This window comes from Nomascus leucogenys, chromosome 21, assembly GCF_006542625.1.
Source record: "Nomascus leucogenys isolate Asia chromosome 21, Asia_NLE_v1, whole genome shotgun sequence".
Lineage (NCBI taxonomy): Eukaryota > Metazoa > Chordata > Mammalia > Primates > Hylobatidae > Nomascus > Nomascus leucogenys.
In genome coordinates, this window is record NC_044401.1 from 82,425,308 (window position 1) to 82,450,229 (window position 24,922).

The 24,922-nt window shown below is 59.9% G+C and overlaps 4 protein-coding genes across 15 annotated transcripts in view; 3 read left to right on the forward strand and 1 right to left on the reverse strand.

Moving 5' to 3' along the window:
• The first annotated feature begins 8,610 nt into the window (after nucleotides 1-8,610).
• On the forward strand, nucleotides 8,611-10,019 carry SCT (secretin). Its single transcript, XM_030801659.1, has 4 exons — nucleotides 8,611-9,242; nucleotides 9,326-9,427; nucleotides 9,526-9,618; nucleotides 9,786-10,019. The coding sequence occupies exons 1-4, from the start codon at nucleotides 9,169-9,171 to the stop codon at nucleotides 9,895-9,897; spliced, it is 381 nt and encodes a 126-aa protein (XP_030657519.1). The 5' UTR covers nucleotides 8,611-9,168; the 3' UTR covers nucleotides 9,898-10,019.
• A 1,106-nt stretch (nucleotides 10,020-11,125) lies between these two features.
• On the forward strand, nucleotides 11,126-19,376 carry CDHR5 (cadherin related family member 5). Its single transcript, XM_030801660.1, has 14 exons — nucleotides 11,126-11,477; nucleotides 11,564-11,739; nucleotides 11,998-12,048; nucleotides 14,979-15,071; nucleotides 15,220-15,321; nucleotides 15,425-15,535; nucleotides 15,631-15,801; nucleotides 16,496-16,586; nucleotides 16,718-16,815; nucleotides 17,001-17,201; nucleotides 17,356-17,469; nucleotides 17,553-17,637; nucleotides 18,527-18,684; nucleotides 18,862-19,376. The coding sequence occupies exons 1-14, from the start codon at nucleotides 11,393-11,395 to the stop codon at nucleotides 19,279-19,281; spliced, it is 1,956 nt and encodes a 651-aa protein (XP_030657520.1). The 5' UTR covers nucleotides 11,126-11,392; the 3' UTR covers nucleotides 19,282-19,376.
• A 1,242-nt stretch (nucleotides 19,377-20,618) lies between these two features.
• On the forward strand, nucleotides 20,619-23,974 carry IRF7 (interferon regulatory factor 7). 5 transcript variants are annotated; one of them, XM_030801663.1, is made up of 11 exons: nucleotides 20,619-20,842; nucleotides 21,119-21,419; nucleotides 21,505-21,666; nucleotides 21,750-21,964; nucleotides 22,225-22,283; nucleotides 22,360-22,585; nucleotides 22,722-22,808; nucleotides 22,894-22,974; nucleotides 23,046-23,435; nucleotides 23,523-23,641; nucleotides 23,775-23,974. In XM_030801663.1, exons 2-11 carry the CDS (start codon nucleotides 21,400-21,402, stop codon nucleotides 23,928-23,930), a joined length of 1,515 nt encoding a protein of 504 aa, XP_030657523.1. In that variant the 5' UTR covers nucleotides 20,619-20,842; nucleotides 21,119-21,399; the 3' UTR covers nucleotides 23,931-23,974. The 5 variants fall into 5 exon arrangements, with proteins under 5 accessions (XP_030657523.1, XP_030657524.1, XP_030657521.1 ...); XM_030801664.1 differs by having other exon boundaries at nucleotides 22,228-22,283; XM_030801661.1 differs by lacking the exons at nucleotides 20,619-20,842; nucleotides 21,119-21,419 and having other exon boundaries at nucleotides 21,446-21,666.
• Nucleotides 23,975-24,305: 331 nt separating this feature from the next.
• The window catches only part of PHRF1 (PHD and ring finger domains 1), a 36,719-nt gene continuing 36,102 nt past the window's right edge, over nucleotides 24,306-24,922 (reverse strand). For all 8 annotated transcript variants that reach the window (XM_030801669.1, XM_030801668.1, XM_030801672.1 and 5 more), the window contains one exon: nucleotides 24,306-24,856. In XM_030801669.1, the coding sequence (XP_030657529.1) occupies nucleotides 24,713-24,856 (144 nt within the window). In that variant the 3' untranslated portion in view covers nucleotides 24,306-24,712. The remainder of the gene's footprint in view (nucleotides 24,857-24,922) is intronic.

Consider the following 24,922-nt stretch of genomic DNA (forward strand, 5'->3'; position numbering starts at 1 on the left):
ACGCCAGCGCCATCCTGCCCGGCCCGTGCGTGCGTCCCGGCCCTCGGGCGCTCCACCTGGTCCACCCGGTATCTGGGAAGACGTCCCTCCCAGGCCCGTTCCTCCAGACGCCGAAAGACCTGAGCTCAGGCTCTGACCGCCTCCCCGGCGGACTCGCCTCGACCTCGCGCGCACCCTCCACGCACCCCCCCCCCGACTCCGCGCCCCACTCAACCGCCGACGCCTAGCCCTACCCCCGTCCCCCAGCAGCCTCTGGTCCTCAGCCCCCGTGACCACCACGGTCAGCCGCGGCCCCACTCGTTGCACAGTTGGTCCTCACGTGGCCACCCCCGAAACTGGGCCGGCACCTCCCCCACGACCCTCCATCCCCGGGCAGACAGCTGAGCGGTCGACCCCGCTCCCTCCTCCATTCCCTCCGGCCCAAGACCCTCAGCTAGGTTGGCGCCCTTCTGACCCTGGGCAGGGGGTCCTGGGACCGGAAGTAGGTTCAGCTTGCGAGGAGGCAAGGAGAAAGACAGGACAGGCCCTGGCAGGTTCCAAACGTGCAGAAGAGAAAGTGCTTGCAAAGCGCAGCAGAGAATTCTATGGACTCTTCATCAAAGAGGGGTGACTTGAGAGGTATTTTCTGTAGTCTCTCACTAAAGGGGCTTAGAAGACACTAAAAGGGGGCACCACTCTGTGGGACCCCAGGCGGTGCACATCCTGATGCTCTTGTCTTTGTTTCTGGGAGGCCTGGAGTGGAGGGGCCGTGCCAGGAATTGAGGCCCCTGACCTCAAAGGTCTGGAGGACACGGGCTAGATGGAGGCGCTGACAGGGTGTGCGTTAAAGGGAGAAATGAGGGCTCTGAGAAGGAGCAGGCACCGGGAGTGTCAGAGGGCAAGGTCACCGGGTCTGCAGGGGAAGGGCCTGCACCAGGGGCAGGTGTGCACAGGCAGCAGGTACGGCCGCAGCCAGGCTCAGTCCCTCTTGTGCAGATCAGTCTGCCGCCCTTGAGAACCCTTGAGAAAAAGAAGTCACCACAGAAGAGACTGGGACAGTGGGAGTTTCTTCTCTCCCAGGATGGAACCAGGGAGGGTGGCCCTGGGGTCTCCGGCTGGGCGCCAAACGGTGAGTCCAGCCCAGCCTCTGGTGGCTTAGAGTTCCTTCAAGTGGCCCCCAAGATGTCTGCGACCACCAAGAGTGAAAACAAAGCTAGGTGGAGAAAGGATGTGTGCAGTACACATCTCTGATACACAGATCCAGAATATAAAGGTGCTTTTAAAACAATGAGAAAAGACAGCCCCAATTTCTTTTTGTTTTTTTGAGACGGAGTTTCACTCTTATCGCCCAGGCTGGAGTGCAGCAGCACAATCTTGGCTTACTGCAACCTCTGTCTCCCAGATTCAAGCGATTCTCCTGCCTCAGCCTCCCAAGTAGCTGGGATTATAGGTGCCCGCCAGCACACCCGGCTAATTTTTTTGTATTTTTAGTAGAGACGGGGTTTCATCATGTTGGCCAGGCTGGTCTCAAACTCCTGACCTCAGGTGATCCACGTGCCTCAGCTTCCTACAGTGCTGGGATTACAGGTGTGAACCACTGCCCCCAGTCTATACTAAACTTCTGTTGTTTATCTGAAAATCAAATGTAACTGGATGTGATCACATCTCACTGCAACCATGGCTCACTGCAGCCTCAATCTCCTGGGTTCAAGTGATCCTCTGGCCTCAGCCTCCTGTACAACTGAGACCACAGATGCGTGGTGCCACACCCAGCTAATTTTCTTATTTTTTGTAAAGACAGGGTTTCGCCATGTCAGCCCAGCTGGTCTCAAACTCCTGGGCTCAAATGATCCTCCCACTTCAGCCTCTCGAAGTGCCGTGATTACAGGCATAAGCCACACAGCCAGCCTAAACAATTTTTAATAAGGACCTCCACTCATACCTTACACATTAAAAAATTAACTCAAATATGCTGTCAAGAGAATCAAAAGACACAGACCAGGAAACGGTATTTGCAAATGGCCACGTCCGGCAATGTTTTTTCCGTTTTAGTGCAGTAGGACGTTGTCCGTTTTCCTGATGGCTACTCATGTTTCCCCACTTCTCCCATGTGCCTGTTAACTGTCAGCATGCCCTCTTCTGGAATGTGCCTGTTAACTGTTAACTCTTCTGGAATGTGCCTGTTAAAAATCTTTGCTTTTGTTAAAAATTGGGTTGTCTACACCAGGTGCGGTGGCTCATGCCTGTAATCCCAGCACTTTGGGAGGCCGAGCCGGGTGGATCACCAGGTCAGGAGTTCAAGACCAGCCTGGCCAACATGGTGAAACCCCGTCTCTACTAAAAACACAAATAATTGGCCGGGCACAGTGGCTCACGCCTGTAATCCCAGCACTTTGGGAGGCCGAGGCAGGCGGATCACAAGGTCAGGAGATCGAGACCATCCTGGCTAACACGGTGAAACCCTGTCTCTACTAAAAAATACAAAAAAATTAGCTGGGCGTGGTGGCGGGCGCCTGTAATCCCAGCTACTAAGGAGGCTGAGGCAGGAGAATGGCGTGAACCCGGGAGGTGGAGATTGCAGTGAGCCAAGATTGCGCCACTGCACTCCAGCCTGGGTGACAGAGCAAGACTCCGTCTCAAAAAAAAAAAAAAAAAAATTAGCCAGGCGTGGTGGTGCGTGCCTGTAATCCCAGCTGCTTGGCAGGCTGAGGAAGGAGAATCGCTTGAACCCAGGAGGCAGAGGTTGCGGTGAGCGGAGATCACGTCATTGCACTCTGGCCTGGGCGGCAGAGCAAGACTCTGTCAAAAAATAAATAAATAGGCCGGGCGAGGTGGCTCATGCCTGTAATCCCAGCACTTTGGGAGGCCAAGGCAGGTGGATCACAAAGTCAGGAGATCGAGACCATCCTGGCTAACACAGTGAAACCCCGTCTCTACTAAAAATACAAAAAATTAGCCAGGCATGCTGGCAGGCGCCTGTAGTCCCAGCTACTAAGGAAGCTGAGGCAAGGGAATGGCGTGAACCTGGGAGGCAGAGCTTGCAGTGAGCCGAGATCGCACCACTGCACTCCAGCCTGGGTGACAGAGCGAGACTCCATCTCAAAACAAATAAATAAATAAATAAAAAATAAAAATAAAAAAATAGAAACAAATTTTTTTAAAAAATTAGCAATCATGTATCCAGCAAATAGCTTGTATACAAAAAATATTAATAATTCTCAAAACTCAACAGTAATGACATCACAAAAAGAAAATTCCAAATGAGTATCCTTTATGAATATAGATGCAAAAGTTCTCAAAAAAATATGAGCAAACACAGTCCCTTTTAAAGTGCTGCCTGCCAGAAAAGCAGCATTTTTTTTTTTTTTTTTGAGATGGAGTCTTGCTCTGTCACCCAGGGCTGGAGTGCAGTGGTGTGATCTCAGCTCACCATAAGCTCTGCCTCCCGAGTTCCAGCAGTTCTCCTGCCTCAGCCTCCCAAACAGCTGGGACTACAGGCGCAAACCACCACGCCCGGTTAATTTTGGTATTTTTAGTAGAGACAGGGTTTCACTACGTTGGCCAGGCTGGTCACAAACTCCTGACCTCATGATCCGCCCACTTCGGCCTCCCAAAGTGCTGGGATTACAGGTGTGAGCCACAGTGCCTGGCTGAAAAACAGCATTTTTTAAAGGATTATGCACCATAACCCAGTGGGATTTATCCCAGGAATGCAAGGGTGAGTGAACAGATGAAATTCAATGTCATACGCCACTCTAACAGAATGAAGAAAAACCCATGCGATCATCTCAATTGATGCAGAAAAAAAAATTTCATAAAATTCAAAACCCTTTCATGATAATAAGACTCAAAAAACTAGGAATAGAAACAAACTTCATCAGGCCGGGCACCGTGACTCACGCCTGTAATCCCAGCACTTCAGAAGGCCGAGGCGGGTGGATCACTTGAGGTCAGGAGTTCAAGACCAGATGCCCAATATGTTGAAATCCCATCTCCACTAAAAATACAAAAATTAAAATTAGCTGGGCATGGTGGCGCACGCCTATAGTCCCAGCTACTCAGGAGGCTGAGACACGAGAATTACGTGAATCCAGGAGGTGGAGGCTGCAGTGAGACGAGATCGCACCACTGCACTCCACCCTGAATGACAGAGGGAGACTGTCTCAAACAAACAAAAAACAAACACAGCCATCATACTCAATGGTGAGAAACAAAAAGCCTTTTAAAGAGACAAGGATGCCCACTGCTGCTGCTTCTGTTCAACATTGTTCTGGACGTTCTAGCCAGAGCATTAATCAAGAAAAAGAAATTAAAGGTATCCAAAATTGGAAAAGAAAACTATTTCTACTTGCAGATGGCATGGTCTTATGTATAGAAGATCCTCCAAAACAGGCCGGGCGCGGTGGCTCACGCCTGTAATCTCAGCACTTTGGGAGGCCGAGACGGGCAGATCTTGAGGTCAGGAGATCGAGACCATCCTGGCTAACATGGTGAAACCCCATCTCTACTAAAATTACACAAAATTAGCCGGGCGTGGTGGCGGGCACCTGTAGTCCCAGCTACGCGGGAGGCTGAGGCAAGAGAATGGCGTGAACCCAGGAGGCGGGGCTTGCAGTGAGCCGAGATCGCGCCACTGCACTCCAGCCTGGGCAACAGAGCGAGACTCCGTCTCAAAAAAAAAAAAAAAAAAAGAAAAAAGAAAGAAACCCTGTCTCTACTAAAAATACAAACATTAGCTGGGTATGGTTGCGTGAGCCTATAGTCACAGCTTTTTGGGAGTCTGAGGTGGGAGGATCATTTGAGTCCAGGAGGTTGAGGCCACTGTGAGCTGTGATTGAGCCAATATATTCCAGGCTGGGCAACAAAGTGAGACCCTGTCTCAAAATAAAATAAATAATGAAAATGGGTAAAGGACTTGAATAGACATTTCTTCAAAGAAGATACACAAATGCCCTGGTGCAGTGGCTCACGCCTGTAATCCCAGCACTTTGGGAGGCCGAGGCAGGCGGATCCCTTGAGGTCAGGAGTTCGAGAACAGTCTGGCCAACACGGTGAAACCCCGTCTCTACTACAAATACAAAAATTTGCTGGGTATAGGGGCGGGCGCCCATAATCCCAGCTACTTGGGAGGCGGAGGTGGGAGAATCGCTTGATCCTGGGAGACAGAGGTTCCAGTGAGCCAAGAATGCACCACTGCACTCCAGCCTGGGCAACAGTGTGAGACTCTGTCTTAAAAAAAATATGGCTGGGCACTGTGCCTCACACCTGTAATCCCAGCACTTTGGGAGGCCGACGTGGGCGGATCATGAGGTCAGCAGATGGAGACCAGCCTGGCTAACATGGTGAAACCCTGTCTCTACTAAAAATACAAAAAAATTAGTCAGGCGTGGTGGCAAGCACCTGTAGTCCCAGCTACTCAGGAGGCTGAGGCAGGAGAATCGCCTGAACCTGGGAGGCAGAGGTTGCCGTGAGCCGAGATCGCGCCACTGCACTCCAGTCTGGGTGACAGAGCGAGACTCCGTCTCCAAAACAAACAAACAAACAAAAAATATACATATGCCACACACAAATGGCCACGAAGCACTTGAAAAGATGCTCAACCTCATTAGTCACTGGGGAAATGCAAATCAAAACCACAGTAAGATACCATTCCATATCCATTAGGTAAAATAACTAGATAGATAAATAAATAAATATTTTTTAAAAATACAAAAATTAGGGGGGTGTGGTGGTGCCTGCCTGTAGTCCCACTACTTAGGAGGCTGAGGCAGGGGAATCACTTAAACCCAGGAGGCAGAGGTTGCAGTGAGCTGAGGTCGTATACTGCACTCCAGCCTGGGCAACAGAACGAGATTCCGTCTCAAGCAAACAAACAAACAAATACAATATATACAAGGTAGAAATAAACCAAATGTCCTCAGCAGGTGAATGGATGAATCAAATGCAGTGTGATTTTTCCATTAAAATGAATGAAATTCTGGGGCCAGGCACGGTGGCTCCTGTGTGTAATTCCAGCACTTTGGGAGGCCAAGGCGGGCAGATCACCTGAGGTCAGGAGTTCGAGACCAGCCTGACCAATAAGGCGAAACTCCGCCTCTATGAAAAATACAAAATTAGCCGGGCGTGGTGGTGCATGCCTGTAATCCCAGCAGCTCCAGAGGCTGAGGCAGGAGAATTGCTTGAACCCAGGAGGCAGAAGTTGCAGTAGGCCGAGATCGTGCCATTGCACTCCAGTCTGGGCAACAAGAGTGAAACTCCATCTCAAAACAAATAAATAAAAATAAAGAAATAAAAATAGTGACGGGGCTCTTGCTATGTTTCCCAAGCTGGTCTCGAACTCCTGGCCTCAAACCATCCTCCTGCCTCACTGTCTCAAGTAGCCGAGACCACAGGCATACACCACCATGCCCAGCTTTTAGGATTTTATTGGTATGAAATACCCAGAACAGGCAGATCCACAGAGACAGAAAGTAAATTAATTGTTACTCAGGAGCTGAAGGGATGGGGGAAGGGGAGGTTAATGCTTTATGGATTTGAGGTTTTCCATCTGGGGAGTAAAAAGTTCTGGAACTAAACAGCAGTGCTGGTTGTATAATTCCGTGACTGTACTAAGTATCACTTTAAAATGGCTAAAATGGTAAGTTTCATGTTATGCATATTTTCCCACAATAAAAAAAAAACTCAGCAGTAGAGAACAATTTAAAAACGGGCAAGAGATGTGACGATACATTTAACCCACGACAACATGCAAATGGAAACAAGCACCTGGAAAGAGGTTCAGAATCACCCGCCACTGGGGAAATGCAACTAAGACCACAAGGTGTTGCCGCAGACAGAATGGCTGAAGGTTAAAAATAGCAACTGCAGGGATGTTGACAGTGTGCAGAGAAAGTGAGGCCAGGCGCTGTGGCTCACGCCTGTAATCCCAGTGCTTTGGAAGGCCGAGGCAGGTGGATCACTTGAGGTCAGGAGTTTGAGACCAGCCTGGGAAACATGGTGAAACCCTGTCTCTACTAAAAATATAAAAATTAGCCAGTCATAGTGGCAGGCACCTGTAATCCCAGCTACTTGGAGGGCCGAGGCACAAGAATTGCTTGAAACCGGGAGGTGGAGGTTGCAGTGAGCCAAGATGGCCCCACGGCACTCCAGCCTGGGTGACAGAACGAGACTCCATCTCAAGAAGAAAAAAAAAGAAAGAAAAGAAAAGAGAGAAAGAAAGAAAAAGAGAGAGAAAGAAAGAAAGGAAAGAAAGAGAAAGAAAGAAAAAGAGAAAGAAAAAGAGAGGAAAAGAAAGAAAGAGAAAGAAAGGAAAAGAAAGAAAGTCAGTCCCACATTGCTGGCGGGGCTGTGAAATGATGCAAACGCTGGAGTAAATATTGTGGCCGATTTAACAGATGGATACAGTGCATGGCTCACAACCACAGCAGAACATCAAAGGGCTTGACAGCCATTTCTCCATCCACTCCATGATGTATAAATGGCTCACAGACACTTGAGAAGATGCTCCACATTGCTGGTCATTAGGGAGATGCAAATCAAAACCGCAGCGAGACACCACATCGCACCCACCGGCATCGTTAGTACACAAGAAACAAAAAGCCACAAAGTAGCAAGTGTTGCTGAGGACAAGAACCGTGTCCCTGCTGCGCTGCTGGGAAGACAGTTTGGCGTTTCCTCAGAATATTTAACACATAATTACTCCGTCACCCAGCAATTCCCTCCTAACTATACACCCAGAATGCTTGAAAACAGGATCAGGAAGGGCCGTTTGCACACCCACGTTCACAGCAGCGTTATTCGCCTTCGCCCCAAAGGGGAGGCGGCCCAAGTGTCCATGAAGAGGCCCCACAGATGAGCGGACGCGGTCGATGCGGTCCCTGCACACAGCGGGACACAGTTCCCCACAAAAGGGAAGGAGATTCCCACACATGCCAGGCCTGCCAGGCCGCGGCGGCGAAGGCGGAGGATGCTGCGCTGAGAATCCAGCCGGTCTCCAAAGGACAAATCCCGTGAGGCTCCCCCAGCGCGCAGTCCCAGGAGGCACTGAATCCACAGACAGAAAGTGGAGGGGGCGCCAGGGCTGAGGAGGAGGGGGGCGTTTGATGGGGACAGAGCTTCATTTTGGGGGAACAGGAGAGTCTGAGAACGGATTCTGGGGGGACGGGAGAGTCTGAGAATGGATTCTGGGGGGACGGGAGAGTCTGAGAACGGATTCTGGGGGGACGGGAGAGTCTGAGAACGGATTCTGGGGGAACGGGAGAGTCTGAGAACGGATTCTGGGGGGACGGGAGAGTCTGAGAACGGATTCTGGGGGAACGGGAGAGTCTGAGGACGGATTCTGGGGGAACGGGAGAGTCTGAGGACGGATTCTGGGGGGACGGGAGAGTCTGAGGACGGATTCTGGGGGACGGGAGAGTCTGAGGACGGATTCTGGGGGACGGGAGAGTCTGAGGACGGATTCTGGGGGGACGGGAGAGTCTGAGGACGGATTCTGGGGGGACGGGAGAGTCTGAGGACGGATTCTGGGGGGACGGGAGAGTCTGAGGACGGATTCTGGGGGGACGGGAGAGTCTGAGGACGGATTCTGGGGGGACGGGAGAGTCTGAGGACGGATTCTGGGGGGACGGGAGAGTCTGAGGACGGATTCTGGGGATGGATGCACGGAATGATCCTGAACCGCGCACTTCAAAGCAGATAAAATGGCAACACCGGCCCCAACAGAGTCACGCCGCTCATGCCTTCCGGGGACCAGAGGCGCTGTCCCCACGCTGAAGCTGGAGAGGAACTCGCCCCAGCAGGGTGCTCCAGGGGCCTCCGGAACTCTGGCCGCAGCCCCTTCCCCGGGGACCCCCAGTCCCCCCCAAACCCTCCCCCAAGCCCCCCGGCCCCTCCGCCCCCGCGTCCCCGCAGGCTCCGAGGCTTCGCGGTGCGGTTCCCTCTACGGGTCCCGGGCCCGCGCTCCCTTCGCCCCCCAGGCCGGGACGTCCCCCTCCTCCAGCCGGCCGAGGGGCGCCAGCGCGGCGGAGGGGGCGGGAGGCCGGGCCGGGGCGACAGCTGGGGGGGCGGCCCTGACCTTCCCGGGATCGCTGGGTGCGGCCGGGCCGTCCCCTTTCCGGGCGCCGCCATAAAGGGGCCTCGCGGGGCCTGGGCCGTGGCCGCAGCGCTCAGCTCCCGCGCCCCGACCCCGCCATGGCCCCCCGGCCCGTCCTGCTGTTGCTGCTGCTGCTCCTCGGGGGCTCCGCCGCGCGCCCCGCGCCCCCCAGGTGAGCCGCCCGCCAGGCCCACCCGCCCCCCGGCCCCACCCGCGCCCAGTGCGGCCCTGATCCCGACCCCCGACCGCCCCCAGGGCCCGGCGACACTCGGACGGGACGTTCACCAGCGAGCTCAGCCGCCTGCGGGAGGGCGCGCGGCTCCAGCGGCTGCTGCAGGGCCTGGTGGGGAAGCGCAGGTGAGGCCGGGTGGGGTGGGGGGTCCTGGCGTGGTGCCCCAGCAGCAACGCGCGACCCCCCAACTCCAGGACTAACTCTGTTTTGGGGCGGGGGGCAGCGAGCAGGACGCAGAGAACAGCACGGCCTGGTCCAGGCTCGGCGCGGGTCTGCTCTGCCCGTCAGGGTCCAACATGCCCACCCTGCAGGCCTGGTGAGCACCCGCCCCACTGCAGACCCCACCGCAGACCCCACTCCAGACCCTTCCTTCTGTCCGTGGCCTCCCTGGGTCAGCGCTGGTGGCCACTGGAGGCCCAATTCCAGCAGCGGGGCCGGGGTCTCCAGCCCCAGCGCTCAGCCCCTCACGTGCTGTCTTTGCAGGATGCCCCTGGACCGGGCCTGGTCTCCCTGGCTGCCCCCTGGGCCCAGGCCTGGGGTTATGGTTTCAGAACCAGCCGGCACTGCTGCAGAAGGAACCTTGCGGCCCAGATGAGGAAGGAACCCCCTCACCACCTGCCCGGCTGAGGAGCGCAGCGGCATTTGGGGTGGGGGGCGGGCTGGGGGAGAGGGGGAGGGGTGGTACTTGGCACCAATAAAGGAGGAATCAGACCCAGACGCTGGGAGCTGTCTGTGTCCACTTGGTGTAATCGAGGCAGCCCCTGTGTAGCGGGGCTGAGGGACGGAAGGAGGCCCATCCACCCAGCAGGGACTGACCACACCCAGCTGCCCTTTACACCTGCGGGCACAGCCGGCCCCTCATCCTTATCTCTGGCATCAGGGCCACCTCCTGTACATCGACTAAGCACCGCAGGGCCCCGCCCCACCCCTTGTCATCCATTAGGAAACACTCTGGGGCTTGGGGAAGCCCGGACACCCTCTCAGCTCCTGCCCCGGGGACCCATGTGGTCAGTGTTTCTGGAAGGGGTAGTGGGGAGGGTGTGAAGGGGTCAGGGGGCCTCAGGCGGGCAGGAAGAGGGGAGGGTGGAGGTGTCACCTGGGGTGCCAGGAGTCCACTCTGGCGTGAGGACTCCGGACCCTCTGCCTTGGGTGGCCTCAGACCAGTGGCTTGACCCCTCAGAGCCTGTGGAGCCCGGAGCGTGCAGGGCTTGAAGGCGACCATGAGGGTATGGTGCAGGGTTGGGACACTGAGGCCAGAAGCTTCAGCGCACAGGCCTGGAGGGAAGAACTCCACCTGCCCCTCACGACAGCCCCTTCCTCACCCCGACCCCACCCAGTGGCCTCTCCCTAGAGCTGGGGGCTTGTGGGGGGCCAATGAAAAGAGCAGGGCGAGTGTCGAGTCTCACCTCACCCCCTCTGTCGGGCACCAGGGCCCCCCAGGAGCTCCCAGCTGCCCCTTCCAGCCCTGCCTTAGCCTCAGTCACTAAGGCCCTGTCCAGCCCCACCCTGAGAAGCCGACTTGTCTCTGGGGCAGACAGGGGCGTCCCCAGGGCACAGTAAGAGCCTTTTCCTTCAGAACCTGCTGTCAGGCAGGGAGGGAGGTGCTCCCTGGGGAACACCCGGGTTCTGAGCCTCAACGGGTGGCCTTAGGAACTTTGCCTGAGGGAGATCTTAGGGAAGGAGCCAAGCCACGGCAGCCTGGGCTAGGGAGGCAGGTTCCAGACACCCCAACACCAAGGGCCGAGCCCCTACCCCCAGCCCCCAGCTTCTCTCCCACACCCTAGCCCTGCCCCTGCCCCCGTGGCACCCATGAGCCGCTCTCCAGTCCTTTCTGCCCTGTGCCTCGGTGCCTGTGGCCTGAGCCCCCTGGCTGACCCCTGCACTCAGTCCAACTTGAGCCAAATGACCGCCCCTCCTTCTGGCAGTGGGCTGGACCAGCCGGCCAGCGGGAGCCCCCTTGGCAGAGGCCGGTTGTAAAGGATCATAAAGTGGGCGGCGTCTGGCTGGGGCGAAGGTCGCTGAGGTAGGAACTGCGCCAGTCCTGGACGCCAGACCTGCTTGGACCCTCCCGCCAGGTGACAGCCGCCAAGATGGGGTCTTGGGCCCTGCTGTGGCCTCCCCTGCTGCTCACCGGGCTGCTCGGCCGACCCCCGGGGACCATGGCCCAGGCCCAGTGTACGTGCGGGCAGGGGTAGGTGGGGGCATGGGCGGCGGGGAGCCAGGGGCTGGGAGGCACTGATCCCTCCTCTGCAACCTTACAGACTGCTCTGTGAGCAAGACCATCTTTGAAGTAGAGGAGAACACGAATGTCACCAAGCCACTGGTGGACATCCACGTCCCGGAGGGCCAGGAGGTGACCCTCGGACCCTTGTCCACCCCCTTCGCATTTCGGATCCAGGGACACCAGCTGTTTCTCAACGTGACTCCTGATTACGAGGTGTGGGCGGCAGGTGGGCGGGATGTGGGGGTCCCGGGAGAAGGGTGCCCAGATCCTCAGGCCACATCTCCCTCGGGGGCCTAGGAGTTCTATGCCCGCGGGCATCCACTAACACCCATGCTTGGTGGTGCCTGCCCTAGAAAGCTGGGCCATTTCGGGATGAAGTTGCCTGGGCCCACACCCTCAGCCTGCCCCCTTGGCCTCAGTCTTCCCACCTGTGGGGCAGGACGGTGACTGCAGACCTGTCTACATCCACAGGAGAACTCACTGCTTGAGGCTCAGCTGCTGTGTCAGAGCGGAGGCACACTGGTGAGTCCCCGCCCCGCCCGGCCACCTCTGCTGGGCTCTGCCCTGCCCGTCCAGGACCAGTCTTTGATGACCTCAGCTAGGGTGTGGTTTCAATGCCACCCCTCCGAGAGTGATGCCCACATTTCCTCCAGTCCAGACTCTGCCCTGAGCTGTGGAGTCCCCGTCACTGACCCCTTGTCCAGCAGACACCCACCGAGTGTGCCCAAGACTCCTCCCACTCCCTCAACCACCCACAAGGGAGGCACCTTTATCCTGCCAGTCACGGGGACCACCTTGGTTCCCACTCGCCCTCCCTCCCCACGTGCCCCCCACAGCCCCCCATTGGTAAATCTGTTGGCTCGGCCCCAGCTCGACCCAGAAATCCACCATCTGCCCACCTCCAGTCCCACCAGGGCCGGGACACCAGCACTCATTTTGGGAAACTTTCAGCTGGCTTCCCTGTTGCCCTTTGCTGGCCCCAGTCCACTCCACGGGGCAGAACAGCCCCTGTGGATGTGGTAAACCAAGGCTGCCAAGCCCACCCCAGCCCTCCACGGCTCCTTTCTCATGAGAGTCAAACCCAGATGTACCGTGCGGAGGCTCCGCTGCAGCCTCAGGGCTCCCACCAGGCACGTTCCTCCCTCACCGGCTCAGGACTGCAGTCTCCAGAGAAATCCCAACCGTCCTATTCCCTGTTGCATCCCAGCCTCGCTCCCCCAACATCCTGCTTCTTGACCAGCTGCATGTTTTTTGGCTTTATTAAGGAAAATTGCAGAATCCTGAGGCCAGCACAGGCCCCCTCACCCACCAGCATACAGCAGGCTCTGTGCCCTCCACGCACCACAGCACGTCACCTGCACATATCTTGGGATGTGTCTCTGAAAGAGCGGGACCTTTCTTTTTTTTTTGAGACAGAGTCTCGCTCTGTTACCCAGGCTGGAGTGCAATGGCGAGATCTCGGCTCACTGCAACCTCCGCCTCCCAGGTTCAAGTGATTCTCCTGCCTCAGCCTCCCAAGTAGCTGGGATTACAGGTGTGCACCATCACGGCCGGCTAATTTTTGTATTTTTAGTAGAGACGGGGTTTCTCCATGTTGGCCTGGCTGGTCTCAAACTCCTGACCTCAGGTGATCTGCCTGCCTCAGCCTCCCAAAGTGCTGGGATTACAGGTGTGAGCCACCACACCCGGCTGACAATCCAGTTTCTTCACAAATCAATCTCCAGGAAAAAAGATGGGAGAAAGGGAAATGTAGAGATGAACAGAAACTCAGGAGAATTACCAACCAGGTGCATAATGTGGGCCCTGATTCAAACAAACAATGGTTAAAAAACCCTTCAGAGACCACAGGGAATGTGGCATCCTGGACATTCGAGGTAGAAAGTGACCACTTTTCCCAGGTGTGACGACATTGTGGTTATGTTCTAAAAAGAAGAGTCCTGGCCGGGTGCCGTGGCTCACGCCTGGAATCTCAGCACTTTGGGAGGCCTAGGCAGGTAGATCACCTGAGGTCAAGAGTTCGAGACCAATGTGGCCAACAGGGTGAAACCCCGTCTCTACTAAAAATACAAAAATTAGCTGGGCGTGGTGGCGGGCACCTGTGATCCCAGCACTTTGGGAGGCCGAGGGGGGTGGAGGCCGAGGCAGGAGAATCGCTTGAACCCGGGAGGCAGAGGTTGCAGTGAGCCAAGATTGCACCACTGCACTCCAGCCTGGGCGACAGAGTGAGACTCTGTATCCAAAAAAAAAGCAAAAACCAAAACCAAAAACCAAAAAAAAAAACAAAGAAAAGAAAATGGATTGTCTTTCCTCACCTGAGATTCTGCTGGCTGCATCCCCAAGTACCTGCATTATTTTTCTGTGGAGCACCTGCCACCTCCTGGCTTTATAAAGTCCTTTTTGTCTGTTGTTATAAGTCCTGCCAGGACAGGCACCACCGGGCAGAGATTTGTCTCTTGTGATCTCTGCATCCCAACGCTTAGAGCTGTGCAGCCCCCCTGCGGCCCCCCAAAAACTCAGCGAGTGAGTGGACGGGTACCATCGAGGGGTGCATCTCACTCACGGCGGGGACAGATGGCCATCGAGGGGTGCACCTCACTCACGGCGGGGACGGGTGGCCGTCGAGGGGTGGGCCTCACGGTGGGGATGGATGGCCGTCGAGGGGTGCACCTCACGGCAGGGACGGGTGGCCGTCGAGTGGTGCACCTCACTCACGGCGGGGATGGGTGGCCGTCGAGGGGTGGGCCTCACGGTGGGGATGGGTGGCCGTCGAGGGGTGCACCTCATGGCGGGGACGGGTGGCCGTCAAGTGGTGCACCTCACTCATGGCGGGGATGGGTGGCCGTCGAGGGGTGCACTTCACTCACGGCGGAGACAGATGGCCGTCAAGGGGTGCACCTCACGGCGGGGACGGGTGGCCGTCGAGGGGTGCACCTCACTCACGGCGGGGACAGATGGCCGTCGAGGGGTGCACCTCACGGCGGGGACGGGTGGCCATCGAGGGGTGCACCTCACTCATGTTGGGGACGGGTGGCCGTCGAGGGGTGCACCTCACTCAGGCGGGATGGGGGCGTCGAGGGGTGCACCTCAGGGGGGGGGGGGGGGACCAGGGGGGGGGGCCGTCGAGGGGTGCACCTCACTCACGGCGGGGACAGATGGCCGTCGAGGGGTGCACCTCACGCGGGGACGGGTGGCCATCGAGGGGTGCACCTCACTCATGTTGGGGACGGGTGGCCGTCGAGGGGTGCACCTCACTCACGTTGGGGACGGGTGGCCATCGAGGGGTGCACCTCACTCACGTTGGGGACGGGTGGCCGTCGAGGGGTGTACCTCACTCACGTTGGGGACGGGTGGCCGTCGAGGGGCGCACCTCACGGCGGGGAAGGATGGCCATTGAGGGATGTACCTCACGGCGGGGAGAGCCTGTGGGAGAGGCTGACGGCCACACCCTGCAGGTGACCCAGCTGAGAGTGTTCGTGTCAGTGCTGGACGTCAATGACAACGCCCCCATATTCCCCTTTACGACCAAGGAGATAAGGGTGGAGGAGGTGAGGCCAGCGGAGCCGCCGGGACTGGGCACGGGGGTGTGGGAGCCCAGGGTGAGGGCAGGGGGCGAGTGGTGGCCGGGGGCTCAACCACAGCGGGCGTCCACAGGGGCCAAGAGTGTGGCCGGACCAAGCCCCTCTCCCTCCCCAGGACACTAAAGTGAACTCCACCGTCATCCCTGAGACGCAGCTGCAGGCCGAGGACCTAGACAAGGGCGACACTCTGTTCTACACCCTCCAGGAAGTGACAGCGGTCAGTGCCGCCCACCCCGCCCCACGCAAGCCCCTCACCTCTGACACCCACAGCCGCCCTCGCCTCCCAGGCTCTTAGGCTCTGTCCCCCCCGACCCTCCCAGGGTGCCAGTGACTACTTCTCCCTGGTGAGTGTAAACCGTCCCGCCCTGAGGCTGGACCAGTGCCTGGACTTCTACGAGCGGCCGAACATGGCCTTCCGGCTGCTGGCGAGGGTGAGCAGGTCACCCCAGCCCCGAGTCCCACACGCTTGAGGCCCCCCTGGCCCCAGCTGCTCCCAGGCCTGATCCAGCACAGCCGGCTGTTGCAGGACACTCTGGAGGAGAATGTGGAGCCCAGCCACACTGCCACCGCCACGCTGGTGCTGAGCGTGGTGCCTGCCGACCTGCGGCCCCCCTGGTTCCTGCCCTGCGCCTTCTCCGACGGCTACGTCTGCATCCAAGCTCAGTACCACGGGGCTGTCCCCACGGGGCACACACTGGTAATGGGGAGGGAGGGGCAGTGCACCGGGTGGAGGCTTCTAGGCGGGCTGGACACAGGGACGGCCAGGATCAGGAGAAGAAAGGCAGGGTGGGGGTCAGGGGGTGGGGCCAATTTTGGTTGTGATTTTGAAACAAATACAGACTCTCCTTGTAAACCAATCCTTCCCATCTTGAGGGGGTGAGGGAGCAAACCCTGAACACACAGAGAGGAGCGTGGGCCCCAGAGCCAGGCGGTCTCAGGGGCCTGGGGAGGTGGGCTGGGGCCCTGGAGCTCTTAAGGGATGGTGACATCTCTGCCCTGCTCACGGTCACCACTGAGCCCACACAGGCTGTCTGCAAACCTTCACGGCACCAAGGCACCCGGGGCCACCAAACAGCACATGAGAGGCAGAAATGCAGGCCCTGGGAGCCCCCACTTCCTAAATGTTTGCTTACCCGTCAAGACAAGCCTTGTGCAAACGGGACTCAATATCTTTGGGCAACTTGACTCATTCATGAGTAAGGGACCCACAGGGGTGTTACTGATTGTGATGCTGGGACAAGGGACTGTCCTAGGCAGGCAGGGACGCCCGGCCACCAGCGGGACTGGGCCCCTCCTCAGCCAACCCTGCCCTTGATGGGGAGCCAGAGGGGTCAGGCTGGGGCCATCCACCCCAGCCCCACGATGTGCCCTCCCCTCCGCCATCCCTGAAGCCATCCCCCCTCGTCCTGCGTCCCGGACCCATCTACGCTGAGGACGGAGACCGCGGCATCAACCAGCCCATCATCTACAGCATCTTTAGTGGTGAGTGGGGCCCAGCCCTCAACAATGCCCCGTACCCCCTCTGTCCCTGTCTCCATCCCCACCTTGGGCAGAGCTGGCTGGGTCCCTGGGCCTCAGGGGGCCGGGGCTGAGCACTTCCATCGTCCTCCCAGGAAACGTGAATGGTACCTTCGTCATCCACCCAAACTTGGGCAACCTCACCATGGCCAGGAGTGTCCCCAGCCCCATGACCTTACGTCTGCTGGTGAAGGTGAGGTGGGCACCTGCATGGGGGGCATGGCAGAGGGGGCAGGGTGGAAGGTAGGGTGTGGGGTCAGGGCTGGGGGGCCAGGGCAGGGCCCCCGCCAAGTCTGCACCTGCCCTTCCCGAGCCCCAGGCTTCGGCGCCAGCTCAACCTTCAACCCCACTAGTCACTGCTGCCTCCCCCGCCTCCAGGGCCAACAGGCTGACCTTGCCCGCTACTCAGTGACCCAGGTCACCGTGGAGGCTGTGGCTGCAGCCGGGAGCCCGCCCCGCTTCCCCCAGAGCCTGTACCGTGGCACCGTGGTGCTTGGCGCTGGAGCGGGCGTTGTGGTCAAGGATGCAGCTGCCCCCTCTCAGCCTCTGAGGATCCAGGCTCAGGACCTGGAGTTCTCGGTAGGTAGCACATCCAAGGCTGATGCCTGCCGCCCCCACTGGCAGCCTTCCTGTTGCCCAGGGTCCCTGGGCCCACCTGGCCTCCCCTCTGTGGGTGGGTCAGGGCTGTCTGCGGGAGGCAGCCTGGCCGGGGACTCACTGAGACCCTGTCCAGGACCTCAACTCGGCCATCACGTATCGAATTACCAACCACTCACACTTCCGGATGGAGGGAGAGGTTGTGCTGACCACCACCACACTGGCACAGGCGGGAGCCTTCTACGCAGAGGTGAAGGGCAGGGCAGGCGGGCATCTCCAAGGGTGTGGGGCTTAAAGATGTGCCCAGGAGGGACAAGCCCCTTCCTGCCCCAGGTTGAGGCCAACAACACGGTGACCTCTGGCACCGCAACCACAGTCATTGAGATACAAGTTTCCGAACAGGAGCCCCCCTCCACAGGTGAACCCCCCTCCACAGGTGAGCCCCCCAGGGTTCTCCAAATAAGCCCCTTCGGTGGCTCCTTCCCCGAGGCAGGTGTGCAAGGGGTGGGCAGAGGCAAGCCCAAGCACTGTTCCCGGCCCCCAGATGTCCCCCCATCCCCAGAGGCTGGAGGAACAACCGGGCCCTGGACCAGCACCACTTCCGAGGCCCCCAGACCCTCTGCGCCCTCCCAGGGAACCTCCACGACCAGCTCTGCGGGAGGCACAGGCCCTCATCCACCCTCTGGCACAACTCTGAGGCCACCAACCTCGTCCACACCCGGGGGGCCCCCGGGTGCAGAAAACAGCACCTCCCAGCAACCAGCCACTCCCGGTGGGGGCACAGCACAGACCCCAGAGCCAGGAACCTCTCAGCCGCTGCCCCTCAGCAGGAGCACCCCATCTTCAGGTAGCACCCACTCTGTTGCCTTCCCTCCCTGACTCAGGTCACTGGCTGGTACGGGAAACGCTGTAGGAAGGGTCCACCCCAGGCTGACCTGGCCTGACCATGAAATCCCAAAGAGGGGTCTGTTTGGGACTGACAGACACAAACAGGCCTAAGGCCCCCAGTGAGGTAAACTGTCGATGTGGTGTCCAGCGAATCCCACGATTCCCACGGCTGCCGCTCACCCTGCAAGTCCCTGCACCTCCTGTGAGCTCCTGTGAGCAGCTTGGCCTCCCCAGGGGGGCCCCAGGGTCTCAGTGGGACACACAGGCCCCTCGAGCCAGGGTCAGCAGAGCCTGAGATTTGGGAGACAGCCCAGGCCTGAGTGGAACCCAGGTGTCCCAAGCCTGGCACAGGTTGGCATGGGGAATGCCTGGGGCACTCAACAGTGCGGGGGTGATGGCGTTTTCCACTGTGATGCCAGGTGGCGGCCCCTTGGAGGACAGGCGCTTCTCGGTGGTGGACATGGCGGCCCTGGGCGGGGTGCTGGGTGCACTGCTGCTGCTGGCTCTCCTTGGCCTTGCCGTCCTTGTCCACAAGCACTATGGTCCCCGGCTCAAGTGCTGCTCTGGCAAAGCTCCGGTGAGGCCCAGGGTGGAGGGCAGGGCAGGTGACCAGGCAGGCAGTGGGGGACAGAAGAGGGGAGGGCAGAGGGGCAGATGTGGAGGCGGAGGGGTGTCCAGCGTGGAATGAGGGTGTGCAGAGGCCAAGGCTGCAGAGACCCAAGGACCCTGCTGACGCCTTGACTCCTGCCCGCAGGAGCCCGAGCCCGAAGGCTTTGACAACCAGACGTTCCTCCCTGACCACAAGGACAACTGGGCGCCCATTCCCAGCCCCATGCACGACCCCAAGCCCGCGGAGGCACCGATGCCCGCAGAGCCTGCGCCCCCCGGCCCTGCCTCCCCAGGCGGTGCCCCTGAGTCCCCCGCAGCGGCCCGAGCCAGCGGAAGCCCCACGGCGGTGAGATCCATCCTGACCAAGGAGCGGCGGCCGGAGGGCGGGTACAAGGCCGTCTGGTTTGGCGAGGACATCGGGGCGGAGGCAGACGTGGTCGTTCTCAACGCACCCACCCTGGACGTGGATGGCGCCAGTGACTCCGGCAGCGGCGACGAGGGCGAGGGCGCGGGGAGGGGTGGGGGTCCCCACGATGCGCCCGGTGGCGATGACTCCTACATCTAAGCGGCTCCTCCACCCTCTACCCCGGCCGCGCGGGCACTGGAGGTCCTGCTCCCCCAACCTCCGACCCGAGGCAGAATAAAGCGAGGCTCCCGAAACCCAGGCCATGGCGTGGGGCAGGCGCGCGGGTGCACGGGGGCCCCATTCACTCGCGTCCCCCATCGTCATCAGCGCTTGAGCCCGGGTGTGCAGATAGGGGCGGCGGGTCTGGCCACGCTGTCCCCACCCCAAGGCTGCAGCACTTCCCGTAAACCACCTGCTGTGCCCGCCGCCTTCCTGAGGCTCTGTGCCAGCTGGCCTAGGAAGTTCCTCTCCCGCTCTAACCACAGCCCAAGAGGGGGCTCCCCTCCCCCCACCTGCACCGGGGATCTCAGTCACCCGCTCAACTCAGACCTCCCGCTCCGGACCCTACACAGAGATTGCCTGGGGAGGCTGAGGAGCCGGTGCAAACCCCCAAGATGATGCTCCTGGGAGCCGGTGGTCTCAAACACCTGCTGGGGGTCCTAGTCCCCTTCTGAAATCTACATGCTTGAGTTGGGGCACAGCAGTAAACACCCCGCCCAGAGGCCCGGACTGAGGCGCGCTGCGGGTGGGCGCGCCATGTGGCCTGAGCAGGAGCCGGACCAGGAGGCCTAGGGGTGAGAGACACATTCCCCTCGCTTCTCCCAAGGCCGGAGCCCAGGCTGGGTGCCCATGCCCAGAACCATCAAGGGGTCCCTTGTGAGTTGTCAGCATTTTCCCTAATGAAAATACACCATTAATTCCTTTCCAAATGTTTTAATTGTGAGAGTATCTGATATTCTTGTCTGAACAATCTAAAAAACCCAAAGGGGGCTGCGCATGGCGGCTCTCGCCTAAATCCCAGCACTTTGGGAGGCCAAAGTGGGCGGATCACCTGAGGTCGGGAGTTCGAGACCAGCCTGACGAACATAGAGAAACTCCGTCTCTACTAAAAATACAAAATTAGCCAGGCGTGGTGGTTCATGCCTGTCATCTCAGCTACTCGGGAGGCTGAGGCAGGAGAACCTGGGAGGCGGAGGTTGTGGTGGGCCAAGATTGTGCCACTGCACTCCAGCCTGGGCAACAAAAGCGAAACTCCATCTCAAAAAAAGAAACGCAAACGATGCAGCTGCCCCTTTTTCGAGGCACGTCCACCTCCCATTACCCGCTTCCTCTTTTTTTGAGACTGAGTCTTGCCCTGTCCCCTGGGCTGTACTGGAATGGCTCCATCTCGGCTCACTGCGGCCACTCGCTACTCCCTCCACCCCTCCCTACTCCGCGCTGCCCGGGGCGGGGTTCCGCTGGTCGCATCCGATAGTAGGAACAGGCTGCGCGCGCCCTTCGCGGAAACTCCCGCCTGGCCACGGGACCTCCTTGGCTGCACCTGCAGCTCCTCGGGCCCCGCCCCCGGCCCGGCCACCATAAAAGCGCCGGCCCTCCGCTTCCCCGCGAGACGAAACTTCCCGTCCCGGCGGCTCTGGCACCCACGTACTGGGGACCCCAGAGCCACGCGGTGCAGGCCCGGGAGCGAGAGCCTCCGCCGGGGCTCCGTGACCCCGGAGGGGTAGAGCCAAGGGCTGGGGGAGCCTGAGGGATGAGGGTCGGGCAGGGAGGGAGGCGGGGAGGGAGGCGGAGGCACAGGCGAGGTTTCGCGGGGCTGAGAATGGGACGGGGTGGAATCGGGGAAGGAGGCGGGGAGGGAGGCGGAGGCAGAGGCGCGGTTCCGCGGAGCTGAGAACTGGACGGGGTGGGATCGGGGAGGGTGCGAAGCGCCACTGTTTAGGTTTCGCTTTCCCGGGAGCCTTACCCGCCCCTGACGTCGCCTTTCCCGTCTCCGCAGGGTCCGGCCTGCATCTGCCCGCCAGGCCTGGACACTGGTTCAACACCTGTGACTTCATGTGTGCGCGCCGGCCACACCTGCAGTCACGCCTGTACCCCCTCTGCCAAGAGATCCACACCGAGGCGGCGTCGGTGGCTACAAGCCCTCAGTCCACACCTGTGGACACCTGTGACACCTGGCCACACGACCTGTGGCCGCAGCCTGGCGTCTGCAGCGACAGGAGCCCTTACCTCCCCTGTTGTAACACCTGACCGCCACCTAACTGCCCTGCAGAAGGAGCAATGGCCTTGGCTCCTGAGAGGTAAGAGCCCGGCCCACCCTCTGCGGATGCCGGTCCCCGAGCGCCCTGCAGCCGGCCCTCACTTTCCGCGGCGGGGCACCCGCAGGGCGGCCCCACGCGTGCTGTTCGGAGAGTGGCTCCTTGGAGAGATCAGCAGCGGCTGCTATGAGGGGCTGCAGTGGCTGGACGAGGCCCGCACCTGCTTCCGCGTGCCCTGGAAGCACTTCGCTCGCAAGGACCTGAGCGAGGCCGACGCGCGCATCTTCAAGGTGGGACCTCGGCCCCGCCCCGGGTGGGAGAGCCCGCCTAGGACCCCGCGGGCCCGGCCCACGTGTTCCGTCCCCCTCTTCCGGCCTGGGCCGTGGCCCGCGGCAGGTGGCCGCCTGGCAGCAGGGGAGGTGACCCGCCGCCCCCAGAGGCTGAGGCTGCGGAGCGCGCGGGCTGGAAAACCAACTTCCGCTGCGCACTGCGCAGCACGCGTCGCTTCGTGATGCTGCGAGATAACTCGGGCGACCCGGCCGACCCGCACAAGGTGTACGCGCTGAGCCGGGAGCCCTGCTGGCGAGGTGAGCGACGCCGGCTGCCAAGAGCGTTGGCATTCGTCCTGCTTGGGGAAAGGGGAACATTCTCTGGGTGAGATTTGTGGTTTTAGAAGCTGTTCTGGGAGAGGCTGCCAGCAGGCCCAGAACAGGTGGAGCCACATCCCCACCTCCTCAGGCCACAGCCTAAGGGTTCACAGCCAGGAGGCTGGTGGGGGCTACACCAGGCTCTCCTTGTGTCTCTCACTCTGGTCTCGGGGCCTAACGCCTGCCCCATTCTCCCTCAGAAGGCCCAGGCACGGACCAGACTGAGGCAGAGGCCCCCGCGGCCGTCCCGCCACCACAGGTAGCCTTCTCTCTGCCTGCCTCTCCTCCTGCCAGGCCGCGGAGCTGCTTAAGCTGACCCTGACCTTTCCCTGCAGGGTGGGCCCCCAGGGCCGTTCCTGGCACACAGAGATGCGGGACTCCAAGCCCCAGGCCCCCTCCCTGCCCCAGCTGGTGACAAGGGGGACCTCCTGCTCCAGGCAGTGCAACAGAGCTGCCTGGCGGGCCATCTGCTGACAGCGTCATGGGGGGCAGATCCAGTCCCAGCCGAGGCTCCTGGAGAGGGACAAGAAGGGCTTCCCCTGACTGGGGCCTGTGCTGGAGGTGTGGGCAGTGCCCGGGGAGGGGAATAGCGCGGGAGGGGCCAGTGCACCTGGACGGACACTTAAGAAGGGGGCTGGGGATTGGGGAGCTGGAGGAGGAGGAGGGACCACCGTTCCTACTGTCCTCCCCTCCTCAGGCCCAGGGCTCCCTGCTGGGGAGCTGTTCGGGTGGGCAGTAGAGGCGACCCCCAGCCCCGGGCCCCAGCCCGCGGCACTAATGACAGGTGAGAGGGGTAGAGGCTGGGAGGCCTGGGGCACAGGGAGGGGCTGGGGATGAGGTGCCAGCACAGGATTCCCTTCCGGATGCAGGCGAGGCCACGGCCCCAGAGCCCCCGCACCAGGCAGAGCCGTACCTGGCACCCTCCCCAAGCGCCTGCACCACGGTGCAAGGTGAGTGGATCCAGGGAAGGGGCAGCCTGTCCCCGCCCACCCCCATCACTCACAGCTTGGTCTCCACACAGAGCCCAGCCCAGGGGCGCTGGACGTGACCATCATGTACAAGGGCCGCACGGTGCTGCAGAAAGTGGTGGGACACCCGAGCTGCACGTTCCTATACGGCCCCCCAGACCCAGCTGTCCGGGCCACAGACCCCCAGCAGGTAGCATTCCCCAGCCCCGCTGAGCTCCCCGACCAGAAACAGCTGCGCTACACGGAGGAACTGCTGCGGCACGTGGCCCCTGGGTTGCACCTGCAGCTTCGGGGGCCGCAGCTGTGGGCGCGGCGCATGGGCAAGTGCAAGGTGTACTGGGAGGTGGGCGGCCCCCCAGGCTCCGCCAGCCCCTCCACCCCAGCCTGCCTGCTGCCTCGGAACTGTGACACCCCCATCTTCGACTTCAGAGTCTTCTTCCGAGGTCAGTGAGGCCCCTGCCTGGGGGGTGTCTCCAGGGGTCCTTGGGAGCACCTGCCTGCCAGGTACTCAGCAGACCCCCATTCTTCAGAGCTGGTGGAATTCCGGGCACGGCAGCGCCGCGGCTCCCCACGATATACCATCTACCTGGGCTTCGGGCAGGACCTGTCGGCTGGGAGGCCCAAGGAGAAGAGCCTGGTCCTGGTGAAGGTGAGACCAGAGCCTCAGGGAGGAGGCCACGTGCTCAGGCCCACTGACAGACGCCTGATGCCCTCAGAGCCTGGGGAGGGGGAGGGGAGGCCATACACCGGGTCCCTGACAGACGCCCGATCCCTCCTGGCAGCTGGAGCCCTGGCTATGCCGAGTGCACCTGGAGGGCACGCAGCGTGAGGGTGTGTCTTCCCTGGATAGCAGCAGCCTCAGCCTCTGCCTGTCCAGCGTCAACAGCCTCTATGACGACATCGAGTGCTTCCTCATGGAGCTGGAGCAGCCCGCCTAGAGCTGGCCGCGGCCGCCCAGTCTAATAAAGAGAACTCCACAACACATACTGGCGTCTTGGCTGGTGGGGAATTGGGTCCAGGCTGAACACGGGAGAGGCCCAGGTAGGGAGGGGACCTCCACAGCCTCCCTGCGCACCAATTCACTTATCTTCACCACACACATTACAGCCAAGCCTCGACTCAAAGAACAAGACCCTTGAGAGGCAGGTGGCCGCCAATGCCACTCCCCACCAGCTGTGCCGAGGGCAAGGACAGCATTTCCCCACGCCGGACACCTGTCGCCAGCCCTCAGGCTGCCACTGCTGCACCCTGCCTCCAGGAGGCAACTGTGTTGAGTGCAAACTCGAGCAATTATTTACAAGAGCACAACATAATTGGAAAAGAGAAAGTAAAGATATTCCTAATTCAGAGCCAGAGGTACACAGCAGCTGTTGGCGGGAGGCCGCCTAGAGATTTATCAAGGACGTGCCACCCCACCAGGAGCCCCGTCCTGATCACCAAGTGCTTTATCTTCCAAGTAGTAAGTCAATCAAGAGGTTTCTAAAGATAATCCATTTTTGATAAATTAGAATGGAAACAGTGTATCTATAATATACATACAAAAGTGTCCAGTTTTCAACTGTGAGCAAGACAGGCGCACAGACCAGGTGTCAGCGCAAGAACCTGACGGCAGGCATGCTGATGCCCCCCATTCCCCGCCACTCCCGACAGCTCCCCGGGCATGGCCCCGTTTCCCGCCACTCCCGACAGCTCCCTGGGCATGGCCCGTGATTGCCCGGCCTCAGCCCTCGGCCCCCTGCGTGGGCGGCTCCTCTCCGGCCTCTGGTTTCTTGTGCCTGCGCATGTGCCTGTACTTGTCCACGTACGCCTTCACCAGGTTGGCCACCTTCACGGGGTTGATCTCTCCACTCTTGCTGTGGCAGATCTGGAGAAAGAGGCGCAATCAATCACCAAACGCCCTTTCACATCCAGATGTTCCGGGCCAGAGCCC

What these genes read in the sequence shown, in the direction of transcription:
- SCT (XM_030801659.1), top strand. Translation starts at nt 9,169, where the DNA reads ATGGCCCCCCGGCCCGTCCTGCTGTTGCTGCTGCTGCTCCTCGGGGGC. An exon ending in GGCCTGGTGGGGAAGCGCAG is followed by an intron (nt 9,428 to 9,525) that starts GTGAGGCCGGGT and finishes GGCGGGGGGCAG; the next exon opens with CGAGCAGGACGCAGAGAACA. An exon ending in ATGCCCACCCTGCAGGCCTG is followed by an intron (nt 9,619 to 9,785) that starts GTGAGCACCCGC and finishes CTGTCTTTGCAG; the next exon opens with GATGCCCCTGGACCGGGCCT.
- CDHR5 (XM_030801660.1), top strand. Translation starts at nt 11,393, where the DNA reads ATGGGGTCTTGGGCCCTGCTGTGGCCTCCCCTGCTGCTCACCGGGCTG. An exon ending in GACCATGGCCCAGGCCCAGT is followed by an intron (nt 11,478 to 11,563) that starts GTACGTGCGGGC and finishes GCAACCTTACAG; the next exon opens with ACTGCTCTGTGAGCAAGACC. An exon ending in CCTTCCGGCTGCTGGCGAGG is followed by an intron (nt 15,536 to 15,630) that starts GTGAGCAGGTCA and finishes CGGCTGTTGCAG; the next exon opens with GACACTCTGGAGGAGAATGT.
- IRF7 (XM_030801661.1), top strand. Translation starts at nt 21,446, where the DNA reads ATGCCGGTCCCCGAGCGCCCTGCAGCCGGCCCTCACTTTCCGCGGCGG. An exon ending in CCGGGAGCCCTGCTGGCGAG is followed by an intron (nt 21,965 to 22,224) that starts GTGAGCGACGCC and finishes ATTCTCCCTCAG; the next exon opens with AAGGCCCAGGCACGGACCAG. An exon ending in CGGCCGTCCCGCCACCACAG is followed by an intron (nt 22,284 to 22,359) that starts GTAGCCTTCTCT and finishes CTTTCCCTGCAG; the next exon opens with GGTGGGCCCCCAGGGCCGTT.